We start from the raw sequence: 23,063 nt of genomic DNA, 5'->3' as shown, positions 1-23,063 counted from the left end.
TGGTCAAAATCAAGGCCAGAGTGAATCTTCCAGGGTCTCTTGGTGCCACAGCTGAACGCTAAACACCTGTCTACTGAACTGAATCATCACAATACCAAGGTTCAGTCCAGAGGCTGCACAGTTCACACCAAGGAAGAAGGAAGCTGAAGCTAGGAGCCATGAGCTTAGAGAGAGACTGGAGATACAGAAATCTCCAACTTTTAGTAACTGAGGTGCCATTGAGACGTTTTCAATTGCTTTTAATCAGCTCCCTACTGAGACTGGACTCTTGGGCCTCATTATCTCAGACTCTGGAAGGGAAAAGAAAGGGAGTTGGGGGCTCTTGTGAGGTAAGCATCTCAGTGTGTCCCAGGCACTTGAACCCAGCCCTACAGGATATGGAGAAGCTTTACACATACTCCACTACTCCAGCAAAGCAGAGTAGGTGCTGCTGGTAATATTTTATTTATGATAGAGCACAGTTCAATTTAAATACATTAGACATGGTGTGTGCTAAGGATAGATGAACACACATGCTATTTATAAAGAAAAGTTTTGCTATAAATGGGCAAAATAGGAGAGGGACTTAACTGAAGAGTGGTAAAGAGTAACAGAGAAGGAGAGTGAGGAAGGAGGGATAAATAACACCAAGGGTCTTTGGAAAGGAAGAAACATTATTTTATAAGCTTGTTTAAAATCACATTATACATATAAAATGGAGTTACTCCACACAGGTGATAATGTCCCACCCAAGAGCATAAACTGACAGATACTCAGTGCCAAAAAAGGGAAGTCTCCCTTTAGTAGTGACTATAGGGTTCCAAGGAATCCCAAACAATATTGCATCCTAGCATGTGACTGTAAGTCCCTGTTGCTGAAGACACCACAAATGTTGGACATAACTTGGAGGAATTGAACTTGCATTGACCTGGAAGACTCTTCCTTGAGGGCTAGCTCTTATGTATAAGAAGATGCTGTGTAAGTTGTCAAAGGAAAAAAGTAATCAGCGGTCTTGCCCAGCAGTAAAGTTTATAAAGCTTTATAAACAAAGTTTATAAACAATGATCACCCCAGAAGATCCTCACAATGGTTCAATAGTGATACTTAAATCCTGGGATTAACCAATAGCTGTCTAATTGGACTATGAGTCTAATCAGTACACAATACTCATCCTGGCACTGTAAAGCTAGCCAACTACCCACGGATGGAGAGGTCAGAGACCCTAGAGAAGAACCTACTACTGCTGTTTTCCTAAATAAATACAGCTTCTCACTCTATTCTAAATATATCCTTATACCTGCATGTAAGTATGGCTATCATCTCTTAACAAAGGAGCTTCTTTTAAAGCAGTTGGAGGCTGCTACATAGATCTATAACTAGAAAAATGCATAGAATAAGTAAATGTGAAGTGTCTAGCCCCAACTTATAATGTAACCCCTACACCCAAGGCTTGGAAGACATTGTGGAAGACAGGGATAGAAAGATTCTAAGAGGCAAAGGTCTTTTTTTTTTTGGTAGATTGTGTCTTCTAGGCCTATCATGGATGCAGAACCCATGAAACATTGATGATATAGTCCACTAGATTTTTGATTGAGCACACTGTTTGTAAGAGGGTGTTATGAAGCCATGTGTGTTCAAATTACAGTCCTGCAGGTGATCTAGACTAGAACTGCCTCTCATGCTTGCACTCATGCAAATGTCTGAGCCTCACCCTTAGCACAGTGAATCAGAAAACTCAACATTAAAGATCATTACAAAGGCTTGGGTGTCTTTATCTTTGTGATTTTCTTTACAAAAAAAAATAGTATCTTCACAATCTTCACATTTAGTCTGGAGTTACTTCCAAACCCAATTGCCTGCTATATTAATTGAAGGATGACATAACTAAAGACTGCAGATTAGGGAACTTTACAGCAGCAGGTTCTTTCCCCACAGTCTGAAAGGTATCAACATCCAAGAATAGAGTGTATACAGCTTGATCTTCCCTTCTGGGTGTGCATGGGTCATCTTCAAACAATAGTCCTTATGTTTCACCCTTTGTATATGCAAACATGGCTTCTCTTTAAGTGTTAAAATCACTTCTTGCAGTACATTATTTATCAGATGTTGGCCCTACGTTATTGACTTCGTTTTATCTCATGACCTTGTGTCTAAATATAGTTCCATAATCAATTCTTGTAAGTTAGAAATGATCCAACCTACAACACTTATTTGTCCTCAATTCTGATAACTATTTTTTATATATTTAACACATTTTATAACAAAAGTATTTTATGTACAATAAAATAATACATTTTATTCTTCACTTCCTGGGACAATACTTTATCAACTCTAAATCTGAGCTCTTGAATAATAAAATTAGTCTTAGAAATATTTTGTCTAAGTTTGAATGCCACATTTTAAAGTGGGAGGGAAAAAAGAAATGGAGATAAAGAGACAGAAAGAAAAAAAAGAGGTGTGATTAATCTTTGATTTACTTTTAACAATCTTAATCAGAAAGAACATAGAGAATAATTTATATTAAAGACAAGCCTATTCTGTCAACTTTAAGTCTCCATGAAGTTTTGTAAGTAAAAAATAGAGTATGATGTGGAGAAACTAGAGTTCATTAAACCTAAAGTGCCAGTTATAAGAAGTACAGCTTTTTAAATAAGGCAGATTTTGGCATGGTTCTAAGCACTATTTTATTAGATATATGTAATATTTATTACAATAGTTGATCTCACTGTTTCTTGTCTCTAAAAGGCTTATGTAATAATTGGAAAGGAAATAATTCCTTTCATGGTTGTAGATGTTGTCAAATAAAAATAATTTGAGAAAATTACAATAAAATTATTGTTTTTTGACATTTTATTACATGAACATTATGACCATTTAAAAATTACAAGCATACTTTTAGTTAGAATTAAGATTAATAACTTCCACTAAAAGATTGAAACGTCAGAGCCATTCAAAACAAGACATGGTAAAAATACTAATAAATTAATTAATTTGAGGAGTAAGAGTCTCCATGTACCTCAAGAGTAGTGTAGAAGGATTAGACATGAAGATTAGTGCCAGAGGCCATAATATGCACAAAGAATTATTCTAGCTCCAGAATTATTAAAAGGAAGAAAAAGAAGTAGCTCCTAGGTACTGCCATGCAGGCACTCTCTGTAAGAACGAAGGAGTGAGAAGAAGGGAAGCAAACATACCACGCATGCAGCAGTGCTGTAAGACCTGTTTTTGGAGTTGACAGCTGTGTCAGAGCTAAGCTCATGTGAAACTGCTGTAGGCAGAGGGCTAGGTGTTTGCTTATTGGTCAGGGAGGACTAATACAAACTTCTGAATCAAAGCTGTCCTATCTATGGAATTCTGATAATTATGAGCATGCAATATATCTCAAATGGTGGGAAGTGATCACTTGATGGTCTTAGGCCTTCATGAGAACTGAAGAAACAGTCAGTATAAATAAAGAAACGCTGACTCCACCAGGCATTCGCAGTAATGACATGATGATTGACCAGAAACAGTTGGGCCACATGAAGAGTGAAATCCATCAGGATGTGTGTTCATAGGAATCTATATTTTTTAAGTGCGTAGGCTCTGCATTTGTTTATGTTGCCACATGTGCTTATGCATACCATGAAAACATAACTACTTTCGTAGTTTTATATTCTGTTGTCTTCCCTACACGTGGAGGGCGAGAACCTAAAACTGATCATGTTTTAAATGTAGTAAACCTTCTTTTACTGTTGCTAGTTTTATTTATTTTCTCTTCATAATGAAATGTTACATCTTTTTGTTTCCATTACAATAGCTTCCTTTATTGCTTCTAGAATTAAGACACTGGACAGAAAGAGATTGTTGAACCAAACCTTTATAGTTCTCATGACTCTAAGTGAAGTTTGTGAAGATGATACTTTGTTCTGTGTCAGAATATAAAATACCATAGTTTATTACTTATTTATCTAGACAAAGGTGATAATAAACAAACTGACACAAACTGGACAGCAACAACATACATACCAAATACAAATAAGCAAGACACAGAAAACATGCAAACATAGAAACAATAAGAACAAAAGCAGTGTGAGTGTGCATGCACACACATGTGCCTGTGCATATAAGAGATATCCTCACGAAAATTCACTACTGTGGATATGGGTTCAGATGTGTGCAAATGAATAAAAATTGTCATGATAATAAGTCAATAAAATGCATCAAAATGTAAATTAAAAAGAACCACTAGTTAAATTCCATAGACAGAGGGGATTGAAGGAGGAAACACGTGTCCGTTTGCACTTTCTCACATTATGAACATCAGTAAACATGGAGAAATATATATTTGCCAAGTTCTGCTAGAGATTTCCATGAATTGCCTCATTAAACCTTTGCAGCATCCCCATGGGAAAGGAAGGGATATTTATTTTTATGCTCTTTCAATTGTGACAACTAAAGAGACAGAGAGGTAGGTAACTCCCTCAATGCCACACAGACTGTCAATTGCACACCTATTTTTTTCCCACAGCATAGGTGAACCTATTTAAAAAAGTGCCCTATATGGCCAAACTTTTTTTTCAATTTAACCTAATTCTACTGAAAACACCTAGGTGACTTTACAAACTCAAACTTCTTGATAATACGCTGGCGTATTTGCTTGGTCTTGATGCTGTAGACAATGGGGTTCATGAGGGGTGGTACTAAAAGATACACGTAAGACATCAGAAGGTGTACAATGCGGGGAAGATGCTCACCAAAACGATGAACAAGGGATAAGCCGATCATGGGGATGTAGAATAGCAGCACCGCACAGATATGAGAGATGCAGGTGTTGAGGGCACGGAGGCGCTCCTGTCGGGAGGCTTTGCCTAGTACAGCATGGAGGATGAGGGTATATGAGAGGAAGATGAGCAGGGAGTCCACACCCACAGTGCAGGCCACAACAAAGAGTCCGTAGATATGATTGACAATAATGCTGGAGCAGGCCAGTTTCATGATCTCCAGATGCAGGCAGTAGGCATGGGCGAGCACATGAGAGCGGCAATAATGAAAGCGCTTAAGTAGAAATGGTAACGGGAGAATGAGGAGTGCACTTCGCAGCACTGAGCTTAGTCCCATCTTCACAATCCTTCTGGGTGTCAGGATGGTAGAATAGCGCAGTGGGTTGCAGATTGCCACGTAACGGTCAAAGGACATAGAGAGCAGAACCGACGACTCCACTAAAGACAAGGTGTGAATGAAGAAGAGCTGAGTAAAGCAGGCAGGGATGCCGATCTCTCTGGCATCAAACCAGAAGATTCCCAGCACGGTGGGCAGTGTGGAGAGGCAGAGACCCAAGTCTGTGAGGGCTAACATGGCCAAGAAATAGTACATGGGCTCATGGAGGGTGGCGTCTGTTCGAATGACATGGAGAATGGTAAGATTCCCTAAAATCACTGTCAAGTAGATGGAGAAGAAGGGAATGGAGATCCAGCCATGGAGCTCTTCCAGACCTTGAAAGCCTGTCAGAAAGAAAGTGGCCTTTTGGAGACTGCTGTTGTAAAAGATGACCATGGCTTTATAATCTTATATCCGCCAACCTAAGGCATAAAATATAGTCCACATAAATGAGTGACAGTACTGAATCCCCTGTCATCTAAAAGTTCAGGGCTAGGGAGTCAGAACAAATGTGCAGGCAGGGGACTTCATCTGTCATACCCTTTCTACAGTGGCAGAGTGGGGGATCATAGTGGATCTCTATAGTCTATAGATTCTATGAAACTTAGCCTCCAGTGTTGACCTCTCTAATATTCAATGAGATAACCACATATAATACTTTGTGGTGTATTTATCCTTTAGAAATATTTTCTATTTAATAACTGAAGCAATCATAATCACCTCATATGCATGATAAACTCAAACTAAAAGTACCATGAAGGATTATCTACTAGATATGGTGCAGAAAAGGTGAGCAACAACTCTGCACAAAGAACAGAGGAAAAGAGGCCTTAAATCTATTGCCTAGACTCTACTGCCTAGAACTCAGCTCACAGTGGACTATGTGTCTTGGCTAGGATTGATATGACATCTTGGCATAGTTGCCTATAATGGCTGAATAGGATTGCTTTGCTATTTCTTCATAGCCAGTACATTGAAAAGCAGTTGTGTCTTATGCACAGTGTACAGGGACGAGTTACTATCCATCACAGCCAAAGAAAGTTTGAAGTGGTGTTTGCCATGTTATTATACTAGATGCACGCCATTCAGTGACGGCACTAATTCTGCCACAGAAGCTCTATTGTTAGGGGCCAAATGCTGATGAGGGAACAATGACAAAGAGGTCAAATGATCTGGTTAAGTTTCCTGGCCAGGAAAGTACTAAACATAAAATCCAAACCATGATTCCGTCCAGAGTTAATGCTGTTGTTTCTCTGCATTGATGTTGCTGCTGCACAGAAAATTAGTTGTACAAGAACCAAGCAGTTCAAAATAAATTTAGTGCACAGTGAATTCTCTATTTTGGATGTGTCTGCGTGGCAATTGGCAATTTATATCATAATAGTAAATGAACCAATACATAAAGTAATAGTGAGGAAACACATTTGCTAGATGCAGTTAAGTCTGGGGCACATTGAATGCAAGATTGAAAAGGGATTCTAGAATTTCTAGAAGAATTAATGGAAATATCTAGAATTTTATCTATCTATCTATCTATCTGTCTATCTACCTATCTATATTTCTGTCTATATTTCTCTCTCTCTCTCTTTCTGTGTGTGTGTGTGTGTGTGTGTATGTGTGTGTGTATGCTTGGTTTGAGTGAGAGTGTATACTATAGGGCAGCTGCCATCTGTATGGAAAAATTGGTAGGAGATACAATGTGGAAAGCAGAGTTTGGGGCTTATGTTATAGCTCTGGAAGTGCTAAAATAAAGAAGGTACATAAGATTAGATTAATTTTATTAATGGATATAATAGAGAATCACAAGGAAAAATGAGACAATATAAATAAGATCTGGTTACTGCCAGTAATTGTATAAAAGATAAAGAAGGTTGTTTTAAAAATATTCTAGTGTGAAGTCCATAGTGACTCACAGAAGGTTTTCATAAATTGGAGATAATTAAAGAACTTGTTCCTGTTGGATTTTGGAGATTAAGAGAAAAGTTAACATTCTTTATGATTTTTTTCATTAAAAAAATCTATAGGTATGATGTCAGAAGCATTTTAAGGAAAAAGTATAGAAAGTTAATGATAGTCTTACTTTCTTTCAAAACTCTTCTTTTTTGTAATGCAGAAGAGCATGAAAAATAATTAAAAACATATAATTCTCTCTCCATCTTTGTCACCCGTAATGTAAATTAAAAGAAGCAATAATGGAAACGTCAATTTGATAATAACCCATTATTTTATGATTCTTAAAGAAAAAGAGGATCACTATAAGAAAGAAGAAAAGCTAGGGTCAATAGCATGAATTCAAGGGAGAAGTGAAGCCTTCGGGAGGGAGGAGATGAGGAGCAGACAAATGAATAGGGGATTTGGAGAGTCTAGTGCCAGTAGCTGGACCATGGTGCAAAATCATCCTGAGAATGGGAATGCGGACCAGGAGAGAAAATAGCCAAATGGAAATCTGCCACCAGTTAGAAAGGGATGTACAGATTCCCAGTGAAGTTTGTTCTCATCCACTTGACTCCAGTTCATTTCAGAGTCTGAGAAATAAGGGCTATTAAAGGCCATCTTCATCATCCCTCCGTCTTCAGACACAGAGGGTGTTTCACCCAAGGCATTCTATTCTAGTATGATATTGATTTCCAAACATTTTTCCTTGCATCTTTTATTTTTGTCATTATTTATATTCAATTGTGCCGAGGGAGAGCAGGAAACAGAAAAAGGAGAGGAAATCTTGGCTCACACCAGAAGGACAGGTTGGCTTCAACCTGGAGCTCTCAACTCTGGCACAGGCATGGAACCTAGTTACAGACTTGCTGCACAAATTTTTAAGAAGATGAGGAAGATGGGACAGAGTAGAAATAAAAAGGAATAATTCTTAGTGCTGGTCACTGTCACTTCAGATCAGTGGGTCAGCTGATTCCTCTAACTCACTCCTACAAAGGGATGTCATCCAAGTCTGTAACAGAACCTGCCCCTCTAAACTGAATTCTTTGTATCGTTATATGCAAATATATCAATTTTTAAATTAATGAAGCATTTTATCATTAATTATAGTACTTTTTTGGCTTTTGCTGTTGTCATCGATCTTTAGTGATGTCACATAACAGAGTTTTTGTTATTTTCCTTTGACTAACACAGTCCTCTCTGGTTTCCAGCATTCTCATTCTCTTACCGAATGTGAAGTGGACAGAGCTGTTAACTAATGACAGGCTTCCTTTCTACCTAGGGAGCTAGGACACAGCAGGAGCAGGTGATGTGTACAAGGCTGTCTGTGTTAGTGCTCTCTTTCTCTCTCTCTTCTTCATCCCTGCTCCTCTCCTATTCTGCTCTTCCTCTGCCTCCTCTCATTCATTCCTTTTCATTCTTTCCTCCTTAGTATCTACCATTTACAACATTAAAGAACTACAAAATTTCTCCCAAGGAATATCATAACCTAGTGTGGAGCTTGAATACTCCAAGTCGTTACAAAATTCACTGTAGTCATTAACTATCATAATATGAGTTTAAATAAGAATGATATCAATTACACTTGCAATTTTTAATGATCAAAGAACTACATTCTGACAAAAAGAGCAATGAGAGATTAAGTAGAAAAGTGAACATTCCTTTTATAAAAACATTCACAGTAGCTAAGAAAGGACTATGCCTCTAAGTTTCCTGTTCCCATGTTCACCCATCAAAACCTTGATGGTGTGGGGACATGGCTAGGAGGCAAAGTTCAGTATATCATCTAGGAGTGCAGTTTTCTCTTCTCCTAACTGCTCCATGTGACTCTGCTTGTAACGTACCTGAGCAGTAATAGCTGGTGAGAAAAGGACTTGGATGGCATGCTTCAATTCAAACCTCTAATTCAATGGCAGATTAGCTACAAGAATAGTAAGCAGTTTCTGTTTGAAATGCCTGGTCCTTTTAAAGTGTCCGAAGCTTCTTCTCAGGGGACTCAGCTGTCACTAACAAGTCCCCAAACAGCTCTCATGCTGTTAACAGAGCACTCAGGGAGGGGACCGGAGTCAGTATCAACAGAAGAGGCCAATGTTGAGAAGATCACGTTAGAACAACTTCAAGATTTGATACTGACAGTGAAAGCAAGACCCTCTGAGAACAAGAGTCTTATATTTAGAAAACACTCCTCTTTTTGCTAGTATATTTTGATTCCATCAAACATTCTTCTATGTCCTGGCATCAACTGGCAGGATTCTAGGTGAGTGATTGTAGACTGAAGCCCACACTGCACAGACTATGTGCTGGAGAGACCCACTTGTGTCCCTCCCTTCTCATACCAGACAATCAGATTAGCATGACTTTTGCAATAATATTTTGCAAAATTAATGAATTTAACAGGAATAAAGGAGTCTGGAGCTGAAGCTGATGGATGAGCTGATACAAAACGCTTTAACTCTCTATATCAAAAGGAGTTGCTGATAAAGAACTCTGCCGGGCCTGGAATGTGTGGGAATCATCCATCCCACATAATTGCTTTTCATTCTTTTTCAAAGTGGAGGTTCATTAAGACTCCAGTTTCTTACAACCAGACTCAACACATCATCATCAATAGCAATAACAGCAGCTGCAGCAGCAACAACAGTCTGTTTTTAGTGACAATCACAGCAATGATAGCTGCCATTTACTGGGAGATTAAATTGCTAGGCCCAGTATAAGATATTTTAAAACAAACTGTTAATTTAATTCTCATAACAACCCTGGTTATTATTTAGTATTATTTGTATCTTAGGGAAAATGAAACAGAAACAGAACAACCAAACTTAACTAGGTTTATACTTCCTGAAAGAGGCACTCCTGTCGTTGGAGAGTTAGTCTATGTTGGGTCCAGGGGGATCACGCAAAGATGAGAACACCACCAAGTCTAATAAACCAGAAGCAAACTTTATTCCAGAAACCAGATCCTTGGAAAACCAGAAGCAAACTTAAAAAAACAAAACAAACAAAAAAACACTGCAGGGCACAGAAGCTTATCAGCTAGCTGAGACCACAGCCAGAGATGGTGTTTGTTAGGCTGTGGCAAAAGGTCGGTTTCTGAACCACTTTTTATAGTAGGGGCACCAAGCATTATCTCTGAACAAAGGAATTTTTACGATCTTGCCCTGACCTTGTGGGTCAGTCAGCATAGGCCCTAAGGAGGGGAGTGAGTTTTAACGTCAATGGCTAACTAGGCAGCTATCATGAAATATATTTTAGAGTAGATTAGAGCGAAAGTAACTAATTGCAAGAAAACAGATGTCTTTAGCAATTAGTCAGAAAAGGGACTGCTAGTAATACCAGAAGGTCAATAAATTAACTGATTCTTAGGCTGAGAACTTAGGAGATAGCAGAAAGCTTTTCACACTATCTCAAGGTAAAACTCAGATACAGACTGCCATACTTTACAATCTCCATTACCAGAGATCATTAGTCAAATCTGTGTTTATACCTTGTCCAGTGTGTCTCCTGACACCTCCAGGCAATGTATACTGAAGCCCCTTGCCTCCCCGTTAATGGTACCAGTTTTCCATAACAGAGACAGTGCCTAACCCAGAGTTCAGTATCTCTGTCTCCTAAAGGTTAACTCAGTTCACATCTGTCATTTATCAAAGATGGCCAGAACACTACTCTCAATTTGCAGGAAGAAGCGCTGGCCTTGAAAATAAAAGAGTCAGTTGTAAAAATGAAATGACCTAAGCTAATAGAGGCTTCCCAGGCATCTGAGAAAATAGCTCACTGTGAATGACTGATCTGTGATCTGCTGAGAAAGCTGCTGATAGTCTGTTCTCATTCTCCTAGACTTATAACTTTATACATTTTTTTATTTTTACATTTTTATTTTTTGGAATCTATATTTTTATTTTCTTATTTTTAGACTCTTCAGTCTGCATGACAAACGCCTCTGCTAAAGATAACAGTGACCTCTTATCTTTCTCTATGTTAGATTTTCTTTTGGAAAACTATATAATTGACCTAGCTCCATGCTGTGGAACAATGGTCTTTTATCCTGTCACTTGTATTATTTTTAATAAAATGCTGATTGGCCAGTAGTCAGGCAGGAAGTAGGTAGAGGTGGGGTAACCAGGCAGGAAGTAGAGGTGGGGTGATTAGAACAGAAGAATTCTGGGAAGAGGAAAGATTTGGTCGGTAATTGTCACCCAGACAGAATGGAAGCAAGATGAGAATGCCTTGCTGATGAAAGGTACCAAGCCACGTGGCTAACACAGAATAATGGGTTAATGTAAGATGCAAGAATTAGTTTATAAGAAGCCTGAGCTAATAGAACAACCAGTTTATAATTAATGTAGTCCTCCATGTGTTTCTTTGGGACTGAAAGGCTGTGGGACCAGGTGAGACAGAAACTTCTGTCAACTATTCCATTCAGGAAAACAGATTTTTTTAAAAAATAATTTGGGCTATAACACATGATTGTAACATGGAGGGGCCTGCTTGTTGGGGTATCTGTCCCACCTGGTACCCCACAGGTGGCAAGCCTCAAAGAAAATCACACAGAGGACTCCGTAAGATTATAAACTGATTGACCCATTAGCTCAGGCTTCTTGCTAACTCTTATAAGTTAAATTAACCCATTATTTTTATCTATGTTAGCCACATGACTCAGTACCTTTCTCTGCAGGGCAGCTTAAATCTTGCCTCTTTGGTGGTCTGGGCAGAACTGCAGAGGGAACTTCCTGCTTCCCAGAATACTCCCATTCTCTTTGCTCCACCTCTACTTCCTGTCTGGTTTTCTCACCTGTACTTCCTGCCTGGTCAATCAGCGTTTATTCAAAATAAACAGATTGACAGAATACAGACAATTCTCCTGCACCCGTTTGGAGAGAAAAAACTGTGCCCATATTTCCAAATATTGTTTATAAATGTTCTTTTACATTTAAAGGGGGATAGGATATAGATAAGGATAATTTGCACTGGTATGGATTTTAAGGTCAATTTTGTTATATGTATATGTATTTTTGAACTTGATTAAGCTATTGTGATTGTGTAGATCATTTAAAAATGTAATGTATAATTAGAAAACATAGGTTGTTAATGGATAATCATCAATATTAGTCAAGCTTGTAGTCATGTTAATTAGATTTTCTAGATATATAGAGATATATTTCATTAGACAGGCATTCTTCATATCTTTCAAAGACTACAGAATATGGCATTTAATGTTTTAATAACTGAGGGCTTTTTATGACAATGAGACACGTCTGCTCCTGGCAGCACCAGCTACTTCAAGAGGAAGATGGGCATTGAAGAGGCTTCTTATGGAGTTTGTTAGCCATTTGGGCAAGAAAATGCTCTTGCCTGGACTGTTGAATAAACTGGACACAAAGAACCAGCAGAGAGAGAATTGCTGAACTTGCCTAAAGGTGAGATGGTCTTTTGGGGTTTCTGATTCATGAGTCTGTGAGACATTCTGCAGGACACAGCAGATAGTGACTGAACTGTCTTTGAAATTTCCTGCTTTATGGAAATGTCTGTTGGATACTATGGACCTGTAGGCAGAAGATGGATGCCCCAATGGTACAGGAAATCTTTGGGTGACTGTACAGGTAGCAAGATGTCTGTCATTTCTAGAGTTTTGGAAGTTGCTTACTTCTTCTTTACTTAGGTAATATTATATCCTTATTGTGTCTTTGATGGAGTTGAAGAATAGATAGATAGTTATAGTTTTCCTTAGTTATGATAAAAGATAAAGTAGATATAAATATTGTAACTATAATTCTTGCTTGATACCTGTTTTGTTATATGTAATTTTACTAAGTAAAAATGAAAACTTTCTTTTTTGTTTAAACAGAAAAAGGGGAAATGATGTAGGAGAATCATCTGTCTATGTGTTACTTTCATTGGTTAATAAAGAAACTGCCTTGGCTTTTTGATAGGGCAGGATTTAAGTAGGTGGAGTAGACCAAACAGAATGCTGGGAGAAAGAAGCAGAGTCAGGCAGACACCATGATTTCCCTTCCTGAAATGGATGCTGGCTAGACTCATGCCGGTAAGCCACAACCTTGTGGTGGCGTACGGATTATTAGATATGGGTTAATTAAGATGTGAGAGTTAGTCACGAAGAGGCTAGATATAATGGACCAGGCAGTGTTTCAATGAATACAGTTTCCGTGTAATTACTTTGGTAAAGCTAGCCAGGAGCCAGGTGGCCAGACGTAGCCCGCTGCTCCTTTTACACATGATATCTAAGGATTATTTGGGTTTTAATGGTGCAGTATTAGTGATAAAAGAGTACCATAAAATAAGAAAGTGGGAATGAATTAAAACCTCAGGGTCACCTGTATCCTACCAATGAATTCATTTTCTGAAACTGAGGGACCCAGAATGAAGATAACCAGGTCATCCATTGGTCAGGAACTGATCTACTGAAAGAATAGAGAAGTGAACCATTCCTTTGGCATATAAAACCTCCCCATTCCCCTGTTACACAGTATAGACAGAACTGATTGAAGCTAATGAGGCCCCATGTTAATGGGCAGTAGATGGAGTGGTCATAAAGCCAAGTAGCTGTGGATAAAACTCTTGTCCCTGATTGCCGGGAAGATGTGATGAGAAGGTTAATGAAGGCGAAACAAAAGCTGAGCTCGATGTGAATGTTTCCTTCTGAGACTATCAGAACAGAGATTATGTGCACCTCTCACCCAAGATGTGTAAGAGGGGAACTCTGGACTAGGTGAGGAATGGAGCCAATCCGTGCATGACAAAGAGACCAGCTTCCCAGGGAGTACTCCTTTGGTCTCTCTGTGATGCCTGGCTCTATTCCTCACTATGCCAAAAAAATATAATAAGATAAAACAAAAATTATAACATTGAAGTTCGACAAGACCAATAAAAGGAAAAGACCCCAGGAGAAGGCATAGAAATCAGAAACTACTTGGTTTGCACGCAGACTCGGGAATCCCATAAAAACACTAGCAGGAAGTCTTAATATAAACTAAGAGGACCTGGTATAGAGCTGTGCAGGTCCTATGAATGCTATTTCAGTTCCTGTGAACTTAAATGAACTTTAGCAATGTTGATTTAGAGGGCCTTATTTATTTTGGGTGTCCTCCATCCCTTCTGGCTCTTAAATTCTTCCTGCCTCTTCTTCTGGGGTGTTCCTATGCTCTGAGGGAAGGATTTGATGGAGACATCCCATTTAGGGTTGAGTGTTCTGAGGTCTCTTACTCTCTGTGTAGTGTCTGGATGTGTGTCTCTACTTGTTTTCATCTGGTACAGGAAGAAGCTTCTCTGATGATAGCTGAACAAGGCACCAATCTATGAGTATAGCAGAATACCTTTAGGAGTCACTTCAACACTATTTTTTTAGAACAGTATTATTTGATTTTACTCTAGTTCTGACTTGTCTCAGACTCTTGGCCACCCGAGCAGTGCTGAGTATGGGTTCCATCTCATAGAATGGTCCTCATGTCAAATCAGATATTGGTTGATTACTCCCATAAACTTTGTGCCATCATTGCCCTAGCATATCTTGCAGGTAGAACATTGTTATAGATAAAGGGTTTGTGGCTCACTTGGTGTTTACTTTCTCTTTTGATCATGTACAGAGTACCTTTCTATACTGAATAGGCTGGAATATAGTGGTGAAAGCACCAGCTAGACATTTCCATGTTCAGGGAGTTGTACAGGTACAAGTGGTGTGGACCATATAGCGACCATTGCTGCTTTACAAAGTTCCAGCATTTCAATATCCCAGCCCACACTTCTCCAACACCTTTTTACTTTCATTTTTCGTGGTTCTCAGTATCAATGCCTTTCCCTTTGGGGAATTTTGTTTGGGCTTTGGTAAAGGACAAAAATGTGTGCAACGTTGGCCTCCCTGAACAAAATAATTCTTTTGAAAAAAAAAATCCCTGTCACTGTGGAATCAGGAATTCCAATATACCCCCTACTTACACCAAGAACAGGAAAGTTAGAGATTTAATAGACACACTTGATCCCAAGGAAGAAATGCCTACAATTCAGATCCTCAGCCTGAGTCCACTAAGGGTAAGAGCTCGTTAATAAACACAGAGAAATCAGAATGGTATGGTATAATGGGAAAAGAGTAAGTAAGACATCAGGACCTTCCCTTTTGGGAACTTTATGAGGTGAATATGCCTGTATAGTAAGACTAAGACACTGTAGTGTAGTGTCTGCTCCTCAGGAGACCTTTACCAAGGAAAAAGTCCTTTTCCATTTGAATAAGGCTCTCTATTTCCTTGGGGGTTTGAGGAAAATTCCTGCCTGATAAAACTGTCACTCTTCTTATCTCTAACAAAAGGAATTTGTGACCCCTTCATTAACATATGACTAGTGCCTATTGTCTAGGTCAAGGCTGGCATCCTCAATCCCTGATTTCAAGCTACCCCGCCCCAGAAGCAGGTCTTTGGCCCAGTGGTGTTATGTTCAGTACTGGGGTCTTGTGTCAGTTTGTGGAGAGTGCTGCACACTCTTGGCAACAGCCTTGGTTGTTTCCCCAGAGAACCTATTGGGTGCCTTTGGCTAGGTGTTCTGAGCAGCAACTGTCTAAGAGGAAAAATGCAAAAGGAATGTCAGAGTCAAAGTAGTAGGAGCCTGTGGAACACTGATTTCTAGGCCTGCTGTTAGAGTTGCGCTCTTGAATTCACACAACATATGCACAAGTGGGGGTCTTCAACTTCTTACCCCTGAGAGCGAAAATGCTCACAAGGGTCTACCTCTCCATGAGGATTTACAGATGGTTATTGGTTGGTAGGATAAGGAGAGCATTTATAAACAACTTTCATGAAACTAATCAGGCTACATTTGTGTGTGCACTCACACACACACCACCACCACCACCACCACCACCAAAAATGACATGAAAGTGAAAAAAAAAAAGACATCTAGTTGGGGAAAAGGAAGGGGAGTTTCAGGAGTGGGAAGATAAGAGAAGACAATGAGGGTGAATGTTAGCTAAACAGAGCATGTGAAATTATAACATGTCATAATGAGACGTATTACTAGATATAATAAATGCATGCTAATAAAAACATTAAAAATACCGTCAGAAACAGTATGGTACCCTTTTCTCCCAAGCAAAGGACCAATTAACCTATTTAGTAAACTTGCATATGTTTTAGCCTTTGTCTCATGGTTTGAGGTTAGTAAGAAGGAAGTGTTTTGCTGGGAAAAAGTGGTACATTCCAAAGATGTATGGGTAAAAGTATTTGCTTATTATAGAGCAAATTGTTCCCTGAGAAGGGCTCTGTATAGGTAGGTGAGCATCTCACTGTCTTGTTATGTATTAAATTTCACCATGTCTGTTCTCTTTCTTGTAATACACAGAAATACATATCACATGTTTTTGTTTTGTTTCTTGAATTTTTCTTCCCTCATCTCTGCTGTCTAGATGTGAGCAAGCCACCTTATCTCTTCAAGTAACCAGTATTAACAGGTAAGAAACTACATTTAAAATGGGACAGTGCAGGTGGGTATTCATCAATCTAGAAACAAATACTAATAGCTTCCTCAGGCCCTTGACAAAGGTGGTCAATATAGCCTTTGGTTGAGAACTTTTCTAGAATTGTATCTTTTATAATTGTATTAGGAGATTTGTAGAGTGATATATTAGTTCATGAAACTCCTCATATTAAAGTTTGTGGTTTCCCAAATAACTCAGGATCACAGATATCTCTCTCTCTGCCTCTCTCTCCCTCTCTTTTCTGCAAATATTTTAATATATGTTTGAGATAGTCTGTTTGGTTTAAGGTGCCATGCATCATTTGGGCTTTAGTTCATTTGATAGTTAAACCATATAAGGAAAAGTATGAGACTCTTTAGCACAAAGCAAGGCTACAAAAGGAAATCAAGTTTTGTATGAGAACCATCTTGGGAGATTCTCTGTACGTTTGACACTATGTGGCAAAAAAAGTATCAACAATCAGTTTCATTTCCTTAAAGGATGAAGCATGAGTATGCACAGTAGAATAGGAGGGAACCTGGAAAGAGATTGGTTGCTCTGCACGCTTTACTCATAGCCTCTTACTTCCTCAATCACTGAGAGGAAAGAGATATCTTAACAGAGAGAGCTGTTACGGAGTTAGGGAGAAACCTGGTGCTAGGGACATTCCCAGGAACCCACAAGGTGATCCCAGCTAAGAAGTGCAGCAATAGTGGAGAAGGTGTCTGAACTGCCTACTGTTAAGAATATTTTCTACCAGAGTCTCTCCATTGGCGCAAAGAATTCCAATCAGACCAGATAAAGACAAATTAAATGCCCGAATTTAATAGATGGTGGACTTCAGGATGGCCAGGAGTATGGCAGGGGGAAGACAGATGGAGCACACTCGCAAAGCCAAAACCGCCCAGCGTGTTCCTTCTCCGGGCAGCTGCCCAAATACCCTGTGGGAGGGGTCAGCACTTGGCAGTCTGGGAGTTGGAGTTCAAGTGCTTGGCAGGCTGGGAGTTGGAGTCCGGACCAACACCTTGGCCTGTAATCAGATTGGTCACTATCATAATTGTCATCATAGAGCAATCATCCAGTAACTGAAGGAACCAGATGCATAGATCCACAGCCAAGCACCAAGTCGAGCTCTGAGAATCTAGTAGAAGAGAGGGAGGAGGGATTATCTGAGCAAAGAGGGTCAAGATCAGGATGAGGAAATCAACAGAGAACTGAACCACGCTCATGGGAACTCACTAACTCTACATGGAGAGCTTTGAAGCCTGCATGGAACTGAACTAGGCCCTATGCATTTGGGAGACAGTTGTGTAGCTTGGTCTGTTTGAGGAATCCCTGGTAGTGGGACTAGGATCTATCCCTGGTGCATGAACTGACTTTTTGGAGCCCATTTTCTATTGTGGGATGTCTTGCTGAGCCTGGATTCAGGGGAAAGGGGCTTAGTCCTGCCACAACTTAATGTACCTAATGTACCAGGCTTTGTAGGCTCACCATGGGAGGCCTTACACTTTTAGAGAAGTGTGGGGGAGGGGTACTAGAAAAGGAAGCTGGAGGGTGGGGCAGCAGGAGGAGAAATGGGAGGGGGAATTGTGACTGGTATGTAAAATAAGTAAAAATAAATAAAAAGATCTTTAAGATAAGTAAATAATAAAATAAAAACGAAAGGATACTTTTGGTGATTGTCTGAAACAGACATGTAGACATAGAATTATGTATAAAGAGTACATGAATGAGTCACAAGAAAAGTATTTGTTTTTGTTGTAAAAATGTGTATCTTTCCAATAAACACTAATAATGCTTATACAGAGTATTAGAAGGGGAAATATGAAGATATATAGGGAAAAGCTAAATATTTGGAATGAGCATTTCAATGGAGTGGGAGAAAGAACTTTGGAGGATTCTGTGAATGGTAGCCTAATGTTTACTAAGTTTTCACTAATTTATTTATTCAAAAGATATTTGAGTGTATAGTACAGACAATTTCTGTGGTAACAACTCATCTGGAACTCATATTCTGTCACTGAATAATTATCTAGAATATTATAGAAAATATGTTAGGCCATCAGAAATGAGTGGAGAACAAGAACCAAATCTAGCAGTCAAGAAAGGATATGTAATCTTTATGTCTGCATTTATAGTACAAGATCACACTGAAGTGGTCTGGTATCTTAAAGACTATTGACTGAGGAGTTTCTACACTTCCCCCTTTTGTCTAAATAAGAGAGTTCTAAACCTAATAAAAAACTATATATAATAAGAACTAATATTAAATATAAAAATAGAATTACGACCAGCATAAACAATATCAAGCAAAAAAATATGCTAAATGTTATCCTAAGAAGTCTAAATCCTGTATTAGAAATGACTTGACTAAGTCATGAGAGGACTATGACTATCTAATCTTCAACCCCATTGAAGACCTGAGAAGGGAAGTAATATTTCATAAGTAAACAGGAAGTGCAATCAAGCAACTTCCTGAAGGCAGATGTCACAAAATAATCCCACACTAGTTCAGAATTATGAATAATAAAGTATTATTTATTTAGGGGAAACTTACAGATAACTGTTCTAGATAACAGTCCTCTGCATGAACAGGAAACAGGAACAGATTCTAGCACTCAGAAGTGAGAGCCAGAAACAAGAGAACAAGCACATGTTTTATAGCTGCATTTATAGTATAAAAGACCTTGCCCAAGTGGGCTGGTATCTTAAATGTTATTGGCTTAAGGAGTGGAATATGTTCTCACAGCACCTCCCCCTTTTGTTTAAATAAGAGAGTTCCAAACCCAATTCAAAACTATATACACAAGGAACAGATATCAAGTATAATTAGAATTACAACCAGCATAAACAATATTAAGCAAGGAACATATGCTAAATGTTTTAATAAACATTCTATTCTAAGGAATCTAAGTCTTGTATAGGAAATGGCTTGGCTAGTGCATAAGAGGACAGTAATTATGACTATCTAATCTTTAATCCCATTGAAGTCTTGAGAAGGGAGATAATATTACTTGAACAGGCAGGAAGTACAATCAATCAGCTCCCAAAGCAAGCAATATATGGCAGAGACAATCAGCTACCTTAGCAATCACCCAAAGACTCATTTGCAATGCTGAAGCAACCAACTTTGGCTATGGCCTAGCATGACTGACAGGCCATTTTCAGAGGCAGGAAAATTTTTAGAACCATCTTACCCTGTCTTGGCAAGATTTGACAATTTTTTCCTTGTGTCCTGCTTATTCATTTCCAGATATCATGCACTTTGTCAGTGCTTGAGGTATAGGCAGTTCCTTGCCCAAAAGTCAATTGTGCCAAGAAGAAAACAAACTTCAAGTGGAGTGGCTTTGGTGCTCAACATTCTCTCTGGAATAGATTGGTGCTGTCAGGAGCAGTCATGTCTCATATCAGCAGAACCCTAAGTTATTTAAATGCCATGTTCTACAGATCATTGAAGTGGTTGAAGATTACCTATCTAGACAGAATACAATCTCTATGTATATAAAAAAATCTAATTGATCTGACTGTATGTACAACAAACATGAATAATGATTGACCTATAATATTTAATACCTGTATAAATTAAAGATGAAGACTTCATGAGAAATATAATCTCTATGTATCTAAAGAACCTGATTATTCTAACTATGACAAACATGACTATTGACCTATAATTCTTAATACCTATATAGCTTAAAGACTAAGACTTCATATTACAATATTAAACAATCTTTAAACAACTGTGCAGCAAATGAGGACAATGACAAAAATGTAAACAATGTTTATATATCTTGATCACAGGTAGAAAATATATAGTGCAATATAATAAATATATCCTAAAATTTTGTATTAGTAAGCAAAATGACTTAAGCAGAGGTAGAAGCATTCATGCATATAATATGACAGAATAACTTTGCATAGATATACAAATATTATAAATAGAAATACAAGCATATTCAATATAGCAAATATAATTTGAAATTGTATCAATATACAAGAATCTATACCAATGCAAATTGTCTATAAATAATAGCTCATAAGTATTTACTCTATTACTCACTATTATTAGTGTGAGTAGCTAATACTAATCTACCTATTATCCTATTCATTTTCCCTTTTATTTTTCAAAGGAGATCCCTGAGCCTACAAAATTTCCACTCCAACCCCCAACCCTAAATCAGTTATAATCATCCCATAATTGATGTCCCTAACCCTGAAAACAAACTTTTTTGGGAGAGGAGATGTCGTCTTCTAGAATTACTTCTAGATATCTTGGGGGTGATGTTCTTTCTATGGGATACTGTAAAATATAAGTGATGGTTAATTTTCCAGATTACTGTCTAATATAATTGGGAATAGTCTGATTATTTGCTAGGATTTTTCTAAAGTTCTTATTTGAAGCTCTGGCCACAACATTGTAAAAATGTACACCATTTCAACTAACTATGTTGTAATCATTTTGAGTAGCTGGTACTCAAAATCAGTCTTAAAATAGTGCTCTCAGCATCATGATGGCATGTCAACCAGGTGAAATTGTTGTGGGGCCCCATTTTCTTCCTGGAAACTTCAAAGATTACTTCAGGAAAATTTATTGTCCATTGTGAATTTTTTTTAAATATTTATTTATTTATTATGTATACAATATTCTGTCTGTGTGTATGCCTACAGGCCAGAAGAGGGCATCAGACCTCATTACAGATGGTTGTGAGCCACCATGTGGTTGCTGGGAATTGAACTCAGGACCTTTGGAAGAGCAGGCAATGCTCTTAACCTCTGAGCCATCTCTCCAGCCCCCCATTGTGAAAATTTTATCTTTAAAATTAAACTTAATGTTAAACTTAAATTAAATTTAACTCAAATGTTATAAATATAGACATAAATTTAATGAAAGGTATGATAGAGACAAAAATAGGTCTGGAGAGAAGTAAAATTTTTCTTTATTTTTTTCTGTTTCATACCATATGGTTGCTGACATGAGAAATTCTGAATTTTTCTTTTAACAATTTACTTGAAATTAGAGAAGATAGCCATTGTCCAAATCCAAATCCAGCTCTTTCCTTTTTTTTTAAAGTAGAGATACATACATGTTTAGGTAATGAAATTTTGCCTTGCTGATGGTATACCATCATAAGTCAGATTTCTCTTTGCTTGGTGATTCTTTCTGGATAGTTATCTTTTCTCTTTTAGGCATCTAGATGAGCAAGGTCTCTCAATATTTTGAAGATGAGTATTTCCTGCAAAGACAAGAACAGAATCCTGCCCCAACCCTTATGAGGTTTCCTTATCACCTGTATGGTTGTCACCTCTGTAGATGAACTGACATTTCTCTTTCTCAAGTGGTTTCTCTTTTTCAAAGTGAATATTTATTAATTTTTTTGGTATCCTTGGCTTTTCTTCTCCTGTGGAAGCAAGAGTAAAACCATTTCCCCAATGTAGCACATTTAGTTTCCATTGCGAGATCAACATATCCTTGATATGCACCAACTGATTTAATTCAGAAGTTTTTTTTTCTATTATCCAATGTCTTTCTGCAGGCATTTTTCCTTTCTCACTAGTGTTAAGAAAATACAAAATTAATAAAGCATTATGCAATTCATTTCTGGGGGTATTTTCTGTCCCTTTTATTTATTTAACATATTCTTTATAGTTAGATTTGATCTTTCTATAACCGCCTGACCTGTAGGATTGTTTGGTATACCTGTAATATGCTTTATATTATAATAAGAAAAATCTGTTTTATTTTCTTAAAGACATGTGCTGGACCATTATCTGTCTTTATTTGTGCAGGTATACCCATAATGACCACAACTTCTAATAAATGCATGATCACTGAATCAGCCTTTTCTGAGCTCAAAGCAGTTGTCCATTGAAAACCTGAGTAAGTGTCAATGGTGTGGTATACATATTTTAATTTTCCAAAATCTGCAAAGTGGAATACATCCATCTGCTATATTTAATTCCTTTTTATACCCTTTTGGGTTACTAACTACAGGCATCAGTGTTTGGTTATAGATAGAGCAAGTAGGACAATTCTTTATAATCTCCTTAGCTTTTCCCCATGTAATTGAAAACTTGTTCTTTAAACCTTTGCTATTGACATGATGTTTCTTATGAAATTCTGAAGCCTTCAGCAAATTTCTAATCAATAATAGATCAAATTCTGCATTACTTTGTGCTAGAGACCTATCAAATTCTTATGGGATCAGATGTGTGTTATGTGTATGGGACAAAGCCTATTCCTGATTATATCTTAAACCCTAATGAATAATAAAGTCAATTCTGCATCATTTGATATAAATTTAGTGGTTTCAATATGCAAAACAACTCTAATTTCATATTGTGAATCAGTAACTATATTGAGAAGTTCTTTAAAAATCTCTTAGTATAATGAGAATAGCATATAATTCTGTCTTTTGTACAGAAGTATAATGGCTATTCTACGTTACTTAAATCTTCTGATTTGTAACTTGCCTTTCCTGATTTATTTGTATCAGTATATTATATATGGGCTCCAGTTATTGGTGTATCATGCACAATGGAGGGAGAATCCAAGTAGTTC

General features: G+C 37.9%; 1 protein-coding gene across 1 annotated transcript; it reads right to left on the bottom strand.

The window, feature by feature from the left end:
* Positions 1 to 4,554: 4,554 nt before the first annotated feature.
* Or51g1 (olfactory receptor family 51 subfamily G member 1) lies at positions 4,555 to 5,514 on the bottom strand. Its single transcript, XM_048429543.3, has one exon. The coding sequence runs from the start codon at positions 5,512 to 5,514 to the stop codon at positions 4,555 to 4,557; it is 960 nt and encodes a 319-aa protein (XP_048285500.1).
* Between the last annotated feature and the right edge of the window lie 17,549 nt (positions 5,515 to 23,063).

This window comes from Myodes glareolus, chromosome 7 (genome assembly GCF_982192425.1).
Source record: "Myodes glareolus chromosome 7, mMyoGla1.1, whole genome shotgun sequence".
Classification (NCBI taxonomy): Eukaryota; Metazoa; Chordata; class Mammalia; order Rodentia; family Cricetidae; genus Myodes; species Myodes glareolus.
This window is presented reverse-complemented; position numbering and strand designations above follow the sequence as displayed.

Excerpts from the sequence above, each read along its gene's own strand:
- Or51g1 (XM_048429543.3), bottom strand. The coding sequence starts at position 5,514 with ATGGTCATCTTTTACAACAGCAGTCTCCAAAAGGCCACTTTCTTTCTG.